The sequence below is a fragment of the Lemur catta genome, chromosome 1, assembly GCF_020740605.2.
Source record: "Lemur catta isolate mLemCat1 chromosome 1, mLemCat1.pri, whole genome shotgun sequence".
NCBI lineage: Eukaryota > Metazoa > Chordata > Mammalia > Primates > Lemuridae > Lemur > Lemur catta.
In genome coordinates this window covers 210312424-210327370 of record NC_059128.1, presented here as the reverse complement: position 1 = coordinate 210327370, position 14947 = coordinate 210312424, and the positions used below count along the sequence as shown (strand labels likewise).

The following is a 14947-nucleotide window of genomic DNA, read 5'->3' as shown; positions in this document are numbered from 1 at the left end:
TCTACTAAAAATAGAAATACTAGCCAGGCTTTGTGGCATGAACCTGTAGTCCCAGCTACTGTCAGGAGGCTGAGGTAAGAGGATCACTTGAGCCCAGGAAGTTGAGGTTGCAGTGAGCTACAATGATGACATTGCACTCTACCCAGGGCAACAGAGCAAAACTCTGTCTCCAAAAAAAAAAAAAAAAAAAAGAATTAGCAATCAAAGTAATATATATCACTCTTCTTATTTTTCATGGGCACCAAAACATAAGTCAGATGATCAAGTAAACAGACATAAAATTTAACTGGAGTTTTTACTTACACCTTCGTTTTCAAGTCTGACTCCGAATGCCTTCTCGGTATCAGATATTTTCCCCTTTGAATACCTGAGGAAAAAAATTGAGAGAGATTATCAACTTCTGCTAGATGATTCTAACCTGGTACAGACCAGGCTAGCTTTAGGGAAAAAATTCAATAATTTATAAATAAAAATTGCCTTGAGTTTATATAATCCTCTAAACCAGAGTTCAGCAAATTGTTCCAAAAAGAAACAGACAAATACTTTGGGCTCTGCAGGTTTTATGGTCTCATTCACATCTCACCTCTACCACTGTAATTTAAAAGCAGTCATAGACAGTATGTAAATGAATGAACACAACTGTGTTCCAATAAAACTTTACTTACAAAAAAATTAGTGGGTGGACCAGATGTGGCTCATGAGCCATAGCTTATAAACTCTGCTATAAACTGTTTATCATCCAAAATCCTAAGACATGCAGAACTGGCTTCACTGTTCCTATACTAGAAATATTCATCACTAGAGATGCCCACTCTACCTACACTCCTATCTAAGAAGTACCCACTTCTCCCAAGCCCTGATGCCTAAGAGGTAAGGTGCACCCTCCCAAGCAAAGGTGGGTATCTGATGTAAGAGCTACCTATCTACCCATATATGTTGACCAGCTACCAGAGTTGAGGAGAGTTCACAAGTCCTCAAACCTAGTTACTCATAAATAGAACTTTTGAAGTAAGAAAATATGTATTAAAAAAAAACTTATAAAGAACTGAAGAACCATGTACCTCTTTTCACTTCTCACTGAACATAGAGGTCCCCTTGTTTCAACAAGTCTATCTGTGAGGATAGTAAAGAAAAGATTAAATGTTTCCTTTACTAAACAATCGTGCAGCTAGAATTTCAGCTTACACAGTTTCCAAAGTGTCAAGACATTCATCTACACTGAAATGCTACAGTGAATTCTAAAGATGCTAGCCTTCCTACAAACTAAGTTGCCTAAAAATGCACACATCTCTTTGCTCTTTAAATATAATCTTTACTATATATTAACTGATATCTACTCATTTGGTAAGCTCTCACTTACTGTCATTTAGTGGACAGAGGAAAAATATAAGGAAATTGATATAAGGAATATAAGTAAATTAAATTTAGGCTAGGGCGCGGTGGCTCACGCCTGTAATCCTAGCTCTGGGAGGCCGAGGCGGGTGGATCGCTCGAGGTCAGGAGTTCGAGACCAGCCTGAGCAAGAGTGAGACCCCGTCTCTACCAAAAATAGAAAGAAATTATCTGGCCAACTAAAAATATATATACAAAAAAATTAGCCGGGCATGGTGGCTCATGCCTGTAGTCCCAGCTACTCTGGAGGCTGAGGCAGTAGGATCGCTTAAGCCCAGGAGTCTGAGGTTGCTGTGAGCTAGGCTGATGCCACGGCACTCACTCTAGCCTGGGCAACAAAGTGAGACTCTGTCTCAAAAAAATAAAAAAAATAAAAAAAAAAAATAAATTTAGGCTAACCAAATATTTGCTACTATACAGGAGCCTAGGAATAATGATCAAGAGCCATTTTATGAATTTATTGCATCTTGAAACAGTTTTTGTTTTTTGGGTATTTTTTTGCTAAACTCCTGGTACTGGATAAGCCCCAGTCAATGCCTTGAGGTTTGACAATGTTTTAAAACTTGGTTTACCATCTTCATTTGAATTTTAATTTTCAACCTCATATGCACAGTCTGACATGAACTAAGGTCAACACATAAAGACAAGGCTAAATCTGGGAACTCACATTGTTTTGGAACAAATTGAGTTGTTCTGACTCCGTAATTTTGTTCTTCCCCCCAGCTTTTGGTCTTTAATGTGTCCATCTGACTTCTTTGAGAACTTAGAAACAAAAAGTAAGGGAGATCAGATACAAAAGGAAAGTCTACCATTAATATTCATTATCTCTGTCTGACAAGCTTCTCCAAATGGGGGTTATTGATTACCCTGTAACATCAAATTACAACAGAGAGGAAGCAACATAGTACTACTATCTGGGACTAGGATAAAAGGAGTCTAATCCTGATTCTAATACTTCAGCCAAGTTACCTCATATCCAGTTTTTCTATTTGTAAAATTGGATGTTCTCAATCCCCACTGCCACCTTCACTGAAAAATCTCAGTGCAATAAAACTCAGATTAAAAAATAAAAAATGTTGGCAGTGGTTCACACCTATAATCCCAGCACTTTGAGAGGCCAAGGCAGGAGGATCACGTGAGCCTAAGAGTTTAAGACCAGCCTAGGCAACCTAGTGAGCCTCCATCTCTATAAAAAGATAAAATAATTAGGCGAGCATGGTAGTGGGCACACACAGTCTCCGCTACTTGGAAGGCTGAGGCAGGAGGCTCACTTGAGCCCAGGAGTTTGAGGTTGCAGGGAGCTATGATGATGCCACCACACTCTAGCCTGGGCAACAGAGTGAGAATCTTGTCTCAAAACAAACAAAAAAAAAGATAAAAAATTTTAAACAATATATTTAAATGGATCCTGAATCAATGCATTAAAAGTAGGAATGTAAAATAGCAAATTCGTTTAAGGACTTTGCCAATGTGACAAAGCCAATAGTTCATTAAGTATACTGCTGTTTCCAATAGTGGCTTGTCAAAATGGAGAAAATATTAACATTCTGACTAAACTAAGAGAATTATTTTTAAAACATTCACAAGCAAAGTTAAAATTCCCAAATAATTTGTCATTTCTGCATTCAACAAGCTAAAAGTCTTGTGACTTTTTTAGCTTCAACTTGCTGTTACATAACCTCTGGGATATTTGTATATTCTCACACCACTTGTTAGAATTATCAAGTGTACCTCAATCCTGAGCTCACACATTTTTGTCCTCTTTTCACAGGCAAATATAAGTCCAGACATCACCTCCTTCTTCCATTCTCATCTATTTGCTCAAATCATTAGAGTATTCAATTAACAAGCTGTCTTATAAGGAAAATTCTTATGACCTGGGTGACTTTAATCTTATCTCTAAAGCAAAAGGTTTCCAATTGTACTAAGATGCAATCACTACGATACCTCAGGGACTGCGTGCGTCTCGGGTGGGAGGAAGGCAGGAGGAAGGAAAAAAGAAAGACAACTCTAACAGAGACTGAAGAGATGAAGGAGAGAGAAAGCAAGGAGAGGGAGAAACAGACAGGCAGGAGAGGAGGAAGGAAGAGAGAGGCAGAAAGACAGAGACTTCCAGAAATGTATATTGGAGAGGTTAAAGAAGCTCTCTGCTTCTGGGAGCCCTACTTCAATCAGTGATCCACTTTTCTATATCAGAGTTTCAAGTGAGAGTTCACTTCAATAAAGAATTCTAAAGGTAATATAAAATTCCATTTTGTAAAACCACTGTTCTATATAATCCATTACTAGATACAAAGCCCAGGCAAATTATAGGGCTAGTTTAATGTTAACCTCTTTTTTCAGCAAGGCCCTTCCCACCAATACCCTCTCCAAAACAAGGAAAAAGACATCTAGCACAGCATTTATTTGTTAGCTCATTTTCACCTGTGATGATTTGAAGTTAAAGGAGGGACAGAGTTTCCATGACCACCTTCTTTAAGTCGTTCCAGTAACCTTCGGTACTTCTCTCTTTCCTCTTTCTGAACACCCTAAATAAAAGAAAGCATGCTAGGTAAGTACTATCACATTAAACCTACAATTAAATAATAAACAGAGACTAAAATGTCAAATGCAGCCTACAGATGTGTTTTATTTGCCAACAAAGTATTCTTAAAATTTCTTTGAATTGCCAACTTTATAAATTTTTTTTTTAAATCCAAAAATATGGCCTTTTTTGAAAAACTGAATCAACAATCTGTAGCTATGTAGGGTTTATCCCCTTCAGATGCGTCATTTGCTCTCCAGCCCACTTCACTCATTACGTTATCTGCTAGATCCTGATGGCATTTGAGGTCTTGACAGAACTGGGTTAACAGAATTGAGTTAAACACAAAAAAAAAAAAAAAAAAAAAAAAAAAAACACAGCAGAAATAATCCACTTGCATGATGAGAACATGTAGTTTCCAAAATGGAAATGTTCTCACCAAAGTCACCAATGACCTTCTATGGACACATACAACAGACGCCTTTTCAGCTGTTACATTACTTGATCTCTCTTTGGCATCCCACCCTGCTGACTTTGCCTCGCCTTCATGGACAATAAACTCTTCTGATTCTTTTCTTCTCCGTCTCCACCGCAGATTATTCTTTCTTCTGCCTGCCTTAAATGCAGATGGTTTTGTCCATATCTCCTCTTACACTAGATTCTTTTCCTGAGTAATCTCATCAGCTCCCTTGATTTAAATAACATCAATATCCAGAAGATTCAGAAATGTGTGTCTAAGTCTGCCTTCTCAAAACTCCCATCATCTATATCCAAGAGTCTATGGGAGAGGTCTTCTTGTGTTTCACAGGCACCTTAAACAATGTCCGAAACTGAAGTCATGATCTTCCCCCTAAACACACAAGCTATCCTGGTCAGTGACACATGTTTATTCCCAAGATTGAAATCTGGAACTCAGGCTCTTCTCTCTACCTTACATCATGCTTAATTGATAAATATGTCCTTACTAATATTACCTACCAATATTTCTAGAATATACCCTCTGTATACACCCCACAGATATTTGTTCAGTTATACCTCAGATTTCTCATCTAAAAAATTGAAGCCTTTAATATCCCTTCTTAAAACAGGGCAACGGTCCATTCTTCTCTCTGCCTACCTGTGTTTGCTGAATTACAACTATTTATGTACAACCTCCTAGAGCAGCGGTCCCCAACCTTTTTGGCACCAGGGACCGTTTTCATTGAAGACAATTTTTCTACAGAGGGTAAGAGGAAGCAGAGCTCGGGCAGTGATTTGAGCATTGGGAAGCAGCTATAAATACAGATAAAACTTCATTCACCTCCTGCTGTGTGGGCCAGTATCCTAACAGACCACAGACCCATACTGGTCCTTGGCCTGGGGGTTGGGGACCACAGGCCTAGAGGGCAGGGACCACATTTTGTTCAATTTTGAGTTGTTGACAACTAGCACAGTATGTGGGACCCAAATAAATATTTATTTGATGAACTAAACAAAACAAGTGGCTCAGAAAACCATCTAGCAAATTGAAATAGCTAATGGTCCTGAAGAGTACCAGACACAGGAGTAATTCTAAATTTTCCTTGAATAAATGAAGACTTCAAGAGCAAAGTGAAAAGAAGATTGTCTCTCCATCATGCTAAGTGCTCTGAAAGGGGAAGGAAAAAGCAAAGATACCCACCATTTACTTCCCTTGCTTAGTTAGTTATTAAAGTTTATAAAAGATACATGTTAGATAATTCAGGCATTCAAAAAGAAAAAACCTGTAATCTTACCTCTTCCTAATATGATTCCTTTTTCTTTCTTACAGTGAAAAAAAATCTGACAATTGACTAAATTATATATGTATAGAATATCTCTAGAAGGATACACCTGGGTATCAGTGGTTACTTGCTAAGAGTCAAACTGGGTGGTAGGGGCCAGGTATGGAGAGAGACTGGGAAACACAGTCACTGTATACCCTTTGGCACCATTTGAAATATGTATCCTAGTACATATATTATATACTCCACCCAAAATTCATAAGATATTTTTTAACAGAAATCACGCTAAGAGGTCTTACCTCCTCCACGGTACAATGGGGACGCCTCAGGCCCTTGCCACTCTCTTCAGAAATCATCTCTGTTACAGCTTGTTCCTGAGATTTCCACGTTAAGGAAGTCTCTGGATTGCCTCTGCTATGGCGACGGCCACTTGGTCTTCTATTACAGCCTTCTGAGTTCAAAGTAAAACTGAGAGACAGAAAAAAGGAAGGAAAAAAAGTATCACCAAACTGCTTAAATTGCTAGAATTTAAGCTCCCACACCATCCAGTGATTAAGTTGCCCTAGGTGAGGTTTACTCCTACCAAGTCAGAAAACTACTATTTGCAAAAATTGGATCTATCCCTAAAGCACAGGGCACCCCAGCATTCCACTATGGAATATCTGTTTCCAGTCACTACCACACGACAGCCTCTGCCTTCTTCCTCATGCCCATTTCCAGTCTCAACTCCAGATTTAGTTCCCCTATTGCACATACCCCCTCTGGTACTGTACTTTTCCTTTAGTCACTTGGCACCATTGGAATGAATTATTGGTATGATTATTTGTTTAATGTCTACATTCCACATTTAATTTTAAATTCTATGAAAAGATATTAGATCCTTTCACCACTGTATCTAAGTACAGATTCTAAACCAAAAGACACTCAAGAAATATCTGCTGAATGCTAAAGAACTAAAGCTATGGAATCCCTACCTAGTCATTGTTGCTGGTGACAAAATCTGCCTCTCCTGACATACCAATAATGGGGCAAACTGACATTATGCCCCGCCCTCATCATGTGATGCTTTAAAAAGGATACAACACCATTTATGTCATATTTCTATAAAAAAATTACATGATCTAAAACAAATCATGAGTAAACAGCAGATAAAATTAACATACTAATGACATTAAACACAAAGAAAGGCTATGGAGTTGTTCCAGAATAAAGTAGATCAAAGAAACATGAAAACTATGTGCAATACATGATCCTACACTGGACCCGAGACCAGAAAAAAAAATAGCTATAATGGAGAAATTTAAATAAGGCTTGTAGATTCCATATTAGTATTATATCAATGTTAAATTTCCTGATTTTCATCATCTAAGTTTAAGTAAATGAATGCCTTTATTCTTTTTTTTTTTAATTTATTTTACATAGAGACAGGGTCTTGCTATATTGTCCAGGCTGGTCTTGAACTCCTGCCCTTAAGCCATCCTCCTGCCTCGGCCTCCCAAAGTGCTAAGATTACAGGCATGAGCAACCTGTACCCAGCTGTCCTCCTTCTAAAGAGATAAACTGGCCAGGCATGGTGGCTCATGCCTGTAATCCTGGTACTTTGGGAGGCTGAGGTGGGAAGATTGCCTAAACCCAGGAATTTGAAACCAGCCTGTGCAACATGAGACCTTGTTTCTACAAAAAATACAAAAATTAGTTGGGTGAAGTAGCATGTACCTGTAGTCCCAACTACTTGGGAGGCTGAGGCAGAAGGACCATTTGAGCCCAGGAGTTTGAGACTGCACTCTAGCCCAAGCAACAGAAGGAGACTCTGTCCCAAAGAAAAAAAAGAAAAAGAAATAAACAAGGCCGGGTGTGGTGGCTCTGGCCTATAATCCTAACACTCTGGGAGGCCGAGGCAGGAGTTTGAGACCAGCCTGAACCAAGAGTGAGACCCCATCTCTACTAAAAATAGAAAAAACAATAGCCAGGCACCATGGAGTGTGCCTATAGTCCCAGCTACTTGGGAGACTGAGGCAGGAGGATTGCTTGAGCCCAGGAGTTTGAGGTTGCAGTGAGCTATGAAGCCACTGCACTCTACCAGGGGCAACAGAGTGAGACTCTGTCTCCCAAAAAAAAAGAATAGAAAGAAAGAAAGAAACACACTCAATATTTAGGATTAAAGGGGCATGAGTCAAAGACTCTCAAATGATTAAAAATATATATATGCATATATGACAGAGAATGATGAAGCAAATGTAGCAAAATAACAACTGGTGAATGTGAGTCAGGTTATTCACCTAATAGAGCTTCAAAATATATGAAGACAAAATACATGGGACAAAAACGTACATAACTAGAAGGAGAAATAAACAAATCTGAAATTATAGAAGAAAAACTGCAACACTTCTCATCAATCAAAAAAAAGAACATAGAAAAATCAATCTAAGACCTGTAAAACATTATCAGCCAACATGACCTGATATGTAGATCACTCCACTTAACAACAGTAATATAAACATTCTTTTCAAGTACACATAGAACATCATCCAAATAGACTATACTCTAGGCCTGAGGTCCCCAAACACACTCTCTCCCCACATGGCCTATTAGGAACCTGGCCACACAGCAGGAGGTGAGCTGCAGACAGGCCAGCAATCCAGGAAAGCTTCATCTTTACACAGAGACCATAACAAATCAATTGCTTACAGACTGTTATCAAAACCCTACCAGTCAGTGGCAAGTGACAATGTAATAGTAATAGAAATAAAGTGCACAATAAATGTAATGTGCTTGAATCATCCCAAAACCATGCCCCTCTCCAGCCCATCCACGGAAAAACTGTCTTCCATGAAACCAGTCCCTGGTGCCAAAAAGGCTGGGGACTGCTGCTCTAGGCCATAAAACAAACATCAACAAATTTAAAAGAAATGAAATCATACAAAGCATATTCTCTGACCATAATGGAATGACACTAGAAATAACACAAAGATATCTGGAAAGTTCCAAATATTTGGAAATTAAACAACATATTTCTATCCTTCTAAATCATAGGTCAAAGAGGAAGTAAAACAAATTAGAAAATATTTTAAATTCAATGAAAATGAAAACCAACATTTCAAAATTTGGGTGATGCAGCTAAAGCAGTGCTTATAGGGAAACTGACAGCATTAAATGCTTAGAGAACAAGTTCACTTCTAACTTAAGTATGTATCTCCCAATAACAAGGACATCTCTTATGTAACCTGAATATAATCATCAAATTCAGGAACTTTAGCAATAATACAATAACGTAACATGTAGCCCATATTCAAATGTCTCCAAAGCTATTAAAAATATCCTTCATAGCAATTTTATCCCATCTAGGATCTAACCCAGGATCTTACATTGCATTTAGTTGTCACGTGTCTTTGGTCTCCTTTAATCTGAAACAGTTTTTTGGCCTTTCTTTATCTTTTTAATGGAGAATACAGTATTTATATTAATTTACAGTATTTATATTAATAGAGTGAAACTTAATGTCAGTTTAACCAGTTTTCCCACAACTGGATTCAATCGTTGGTTTTTGTACTAATGCTACATTAAGTGATGATGTGTTTCTTAGAGCAATAAATCTGAAGGCCATCATGTCAGTTTGTCCCATTGTTGGCAATTTAACTTTGATCCCTCAGTTAAAGTGGTATCAGGCAGGTTTCTCCACTCTACTTTTCCCTTTATAATTAATATATAATTTGTGGGGATATATTTTGAGTTTATGTAAATATACCATACCTCATCAAACTTTCTAGTTGTAGCCTCAACTGATGATTCCTGTCCATATCAGTTATTGCTGATAGTTATAAAATGGTGATTTTCTAATTCTACCATTCCTTACACTTACTAGTTGGCATTCTACTAAAGATCTTTCCCTCCCTACATCATATATTTATTTATTAGCAACTGCACTCCTGTTTTTATTATTATTATTTTTTTAACTTTTTTTTCTCAGAGACAGGATCACACTCTGTTGCCCAGACTGGAGTGCAGTGCCAACATCACGGCTCACTGTAACCTCAAGCTCCTGGGCTCAAGTGATCCTCCCACTTCAGCCTCTAAAAGTACTGAGATTACAGGCATGAGCCACCTCACCCAGCCTCTTTAATTCATTTCATTTTGATGCTTAAATTATCCCCAGTTTGGCCAGAGAAAGCCCCTTCAAGCTTCCTCCTGTGTCTGGTTGGCTTGTCCCCACAGTTTTTGAGCACTCTTTTACTTTCTGGCACAAGATCCAGACTCACTTTATACCTTCCCTCTAGCCCTACAATCAGCCATTTATACAAACTCCAGAGGGCCCTGGCTTTTAGTGTCTCATTCCTAAATATTAACAGATAGCCAAAGAGTACCAAGTATTGGAATAAATACTCTAACTCAAAAGACCAAAATAAACTAACACGGGGGAATGGGCACAAAAGGGGATTGGGGAGAGGGTGCCAAAAGAAATTTTAAAATAATTAACACTTTTAGACAAATAAGAAAAGATATTACATCCTTATAATAAGAACAAGATGCCTGGAGAAAGAAAAAACCATGGGGAAAGGGAGGAGGAGGATTCTTATAACTTAAAAACTATGACAACTCCTCCCCATCCCCAAATCTTTTTTTGAGACAGGCTCTTGCTCTGTTGTCCAGCCTGGAGTGCAGTGGTACGATAATAGCTCATTGCAGCCTTGAACTCCTATGCTCAAGTGATCTTCCCACTTCCCGAGTAGCTGAGACTACAAGCAAGTGCCACCACGCCCAGCTAATTTTTTTTTTTTTTTAATTTTTCTGCAGATACAGGATCTCACTATGTTGCTCAGGCTGGTCTCAAACTCCTGGGCTCAAACCAATCTTCTCGCCTTGGCCTCCCAAATGCTGAGATTACCAGTGTGAGCCACCGTGCCCAGCCTATAGTCAAAAAAATTTTTAAAAAGAGAACAACAGGCGAGAATATATAGGAAAATTAGATCAATCCAGAAGGTCTAATATCCAAACAAATTCCAGAAAGTGAGAATACAGAAAGAGGAGGGAAGAAAATTTCTTACATTTCACAAAACTAACGGGTGTATTCAAGTGTATGAAAATTCATCCAGGCCATATACACTTACAATTTCAGCACTTATCTATAAGTTCAGAAGAAAGCGGAAATCCTTTCTAAAAAGGTTTTCGAAATCAGATGCTATGGGCATACAATATAGTAAAAAAAAGTAACACATACTTGGGTTCAAGTCTCTCAGTAGCTGATATTCAACAAGTTACTAACCTCAGAGTACGTATTTAACAAGATTACGTAATAGAACAAAAGTGAGAATGCCTAGCAAGAGTGAACACCTAATAAATGCTAAGTTATGCTAAGTTTCCATTTACAGAAAGGCAGAATTTAACACTTACCCAAAGGAAGGCAAGACTCTGCGTGGCTGATCTCGGGTTACTGTCACTCTGATCTTTGGATAGTCACTTATTCCATTAGGAGATTTATTACCTATTTAAAAAATGCATTTGTAATTGTGGGGAAAAAAAAATGCCTGTGAAGAGTCAGCATTAGGAAAGAAAATCTGTGAGCAGTCTACATTGTAGAGCTAAATATCTTGTTTTCCAAATTCTATTAATAGACAGCACAGGAGTCCAGTAAAAATTGTGTAAAAGTTTAAGGAAAGCAATAGGGCTTAGTTTGTCTTTGGTCTCATAGGCAATAACAGAATTCGCTGCAAACTTTTCTAGTTTTGCTTGGTGGGACTGACAAGAGCCCATGAAGAACTCAAAGATTGCAACTCTTGGCCGGGTGCAGTGGCTCATGCCTGTAATCCTAGCACTCTGGGAGGCTGAGGCGGGCAGATTGTTTGAGCTCAGGAGTTCGAGACCAGCCTGAGCAAGAGCAAGACCCCATCTCTACTAAAAATAGAAAGAACTTATATGGACAACTAAAAATATATATAGAAAAATTAGCCGGGCATGGTGGTGCATGCCTGTAGTCCCAGCTACTCGGGAGGCTGAGGCAGGAGGATAGCTTGAGCCCAGGAGTTGGAGGTTGCTGTGAGCTAGGCTGACACCACTGCACTCTAGCCCAGGCAAGAGAGTGAGACTCTGTCTCAAAAAAAAAAAAAAAAAAAAGATTGCAACTCTCTGTAATCTAATCAATTTGAGTATGTTCAAATTAAGTTTCTTCTTGCCAAGAAAATAGAAGTATTTTAAAATAAAACCCAGCCATATGTCACCACATTTCACTAGAAGCTTTCAACTATTGCGAAATAGTTACTATCATTCAAAAGAGGGTAATCAAAATTTCATGAGCCACCTTCTCTGCAGGAGCTACTACAGGTACTTGGAGTACCTGAGAACTCCAAAATGCAAAAAGCTCTGAAACTGAAAGTTTTTTCCAAATCAGTTGCAGCAAAAACCTAAACTGACCTTAATTCATGTTTGTAAATCCTGACTTAAAGCAATATGAAGCTAGTCCTTATTTATCCCACCTAGTATGAATATTATTTAATTGCAGAATATCCATGTTTGATTACAGAGTTCCAGTTCAGATCCCAATGGAGTTTTTTATAATATTCAACAAATATACCTAAAATATAAAAAATTCTGAATTCCCAAACACATCTGGCCTCCAGGGTTTCACAAGAGAGATTGTGGACTTCTTTATACAAGAAACCTGCTCCAGGAATACCTGTGTTTCTCAGACTAGGGTATATAAACCCACAGAAATACAGTGCTGGCACTTCAGACACAAGATAAATCTACCATCTTTTGTATATGTCAATTTTAATGGTAAATAATTTTAAACATTTAAATATTCAAATAATATGAACAGATGATATTCAATTTACATTAACTTTTTCAATGAAATAAAAAACTTCAAAGAAATATCATCTTTGTTCTAAGTCCTTTAGAACTAGATTCTCAGACACAAGGGTATGCATTTCCTCTCCCCTTTGCTCTTCTCCACTACCAGAGGTATTTTACTAAAAAAGTTTGAGAAGAGCAACTCTATGGTTTTTATCACTTCCTTAGCTCCTTCCACTTTTGACTTTTGAACCTACTTCTCTAAAGCTCATTTTCCCTAACTTCCTCTCCTTCCTCTCAAATTTTATAAGCCTGCCTGTGTGGCAGACATCACAATTATTTCTCAGGACTCTGGCTTCCTCCCACAAAGTCCCCATCATAGCACTTTGTATAGTACATGTATATACAACAATTACAATTCAATTTCAGGATCTAAGGATGACATGGAAGTCCCTAATCCATAAAACTGTGAGAACTGGAAACCTAAGTCTACTTCCAACTGGATGATAAACTCCTCAAGGGCAGGGACAAGGTTTCATTGTTTTGTTATTTCTGGTAATTTAGCACCTAGTAACTTACCACGGTATCTGGCACAGAGTAAGCTCTTGGAAAATGTGGATTTGAGGTTTTTTTTTTTTAAATGAATACACCTTGATCTAAGTCACATTAAGGACACTGATAACACAAATAGAAAACACAACAATAAATTCAAAGACAACAATTCCAAAGGAAAGCTATTTGCTTTTTAGAATAGTAGAGAGAATATGTCTTTGTTCTCATCTCAATACAAATCAGTGTTTTCCTTTCATAGTCTCAAAACTTAGGGAAAAATTGGAGGAGGAGGTAGGGGGATGCAGAAATATTTTTTGACCACCTCACCCAGTTTCAGCATGTTGTTCCAGGATCCAGAACCTGTCAGTTCACAAGATGAAGAGTTCGAAAATACCTTAAAATCAAACAGAATCACCTCTGTATCATCTAAATTTTGCAATTTAAGTAAGTTTCTAATATGAAAAGATCACTCTATTGGTAATCATTTTCTTAGCTGGCTCACAGAAGACATACCATCATCAGTTAGACCAAAGGTTTAATTTGTCAAGACTCAAAATGATATAAAAAATAACAATTTCAGGTTCTTCACACATACTTAAATAAGAAAAGCAAATGCCATAATATTAGGCACTTTAAAAATACTTTTTAAATCTTTAACTTCTTAACCTTTACAATCATAGCTAATAAAGGCATGAACATTTCCGGAAAGAAGTCATTCTATACATTAATTTCCCAAATAGTGAGTATTTCTAAAATTTAACTTTAATGATTAAGTACAAAGATCAGTAGCCCCAGTGCAGCCCCATCCCCACTGACCTCTCCTGAAGGCACCACATTCCGTGTTCCATTACAAGCTGAAGTTACCATAGGCTTTGTGGTCAGCTGGAATGGGAATCCAAATAAGCTGGCAGCATTGTAGAGACTGTTTTTCACTTGATGAATAAAGCAATCTAGAAAGCGTCAACAAACTATGAATATAGTAATGAACTTCCAGAAAAAAATAAAATTATATTTTGGAAAGAACTGCCCTCAATTGTTATCAAAAGTACTACTGCCAACCACTGAAATAAAGACATACCTATAAAAATATTTTTTTCTTTCTAATTGAATAACTAGAATTCCATATTGTGATTTTTGTTTTGGGGGGTTTCTTGTTTTGTTTTGTTTTGAGACAGGGTCTCGGTCTGTTGCCCAGGCTAGTAACCTCAAACTCCTGGGCTCAAGTGATCCTCCTGCCTCAGCTTCCCTAGTAGCTGGGACTACAGGTTCACGCCACTCCACTCGGCTTTTTTTTTTTTTTTTTTTGTAGAGATGGGGTCTTGTATGTTGCTCAGGCTGGAGATTTTGGGTGTTTTAGTAAAATATCTGGGATGCTACAAAAACATGAAATCATCACTTTAGCAAATCACATCCTGATTGACAAAAAAAAAAGTCCTGAAATGGCAGCTTTTAAGCAATAAATTCTCTAGAACAACAGTCCCCAACCTTTTTGACACCGCAGACTGGTTTTGTGGATCACAGTTTTTCCACAGACAGGGGGGTAGAAAGGGTAAGGTCCTCACCTTTAGAATATATACATTTTTACCAGAGACATGAGGCTATAATTAAAAACAATGAGCATGTAGCTACCAGGTATGGTAGAATCCATTTACTCCCTGGTTTGTCCTGACTTCCCAGGCAGGTAACAATATACTGTAGTTGCCCTGAACAGCTATTTACTGAGCCCCTATTATATCTTAGCTAGGTGAAGTAAATAAAACATGCAGCTTTTAAACACCTAAAATGAAGCAAAACTATCCCTCTACTCGAGAAGATGTGTTAGAAGCTCTCAGACTCACCCCTCCCTGCCACCAACAATAAAGATTACAAAATAAATAAGGGGGAGGGGTAGACTTCAGTCCTTTCCCTACTTCCTCCTTTTATCACAGTACCTCATTCTCACTTCCTCCTCATC

The 14947-nt window shown here is 37.9% G+C and overlaps 1 protein-coding gene across 4 annotated transcripts in view; it reads right to left on the bottom strand.

The window, feature by feature from the left end:
• Positions 1-14947, bottom strand: part of SENP2 (SUMO specific peptidase 2) — a 39904-nt gene that overhangs the window by 16812 nt on the left and 8145 nt on the right. For 3 of the 4 annotated variants that reach the window (XM_045539855.1, XM_045539856.1, XM_045539859.1), the window contains 8 exons: positions 13810-13943; positions 13321-13387; positions 11047-11137; positions 5958-6126; positions 3817-3920; positions 2060-2154; positions 1062-1113; positions 304-367 (listed from right to left, as the gene is read on the bottom strand). In XM_045539855.1, the coding sequence (XP_045395811.1) occupies positions 304-367; positions 1062-1113; positions 2060-2154; positions 3817-3920; positions 5958-6126; positions 11047-11137; positions 13321-13387; positions 13810-13943 (776 nt within the window). The remainder of the gene's footprint in view (positions 1-303; positions 368-1061; positions 1114-2059; positions 2155-3816; positions 3921-5957; positions 6127-11046; positions 11138-13320; positions 13388-13809; positions 13944-14947) is intronic. The other variant, XM_045539858.1, reaches the window with a different exon arrangement.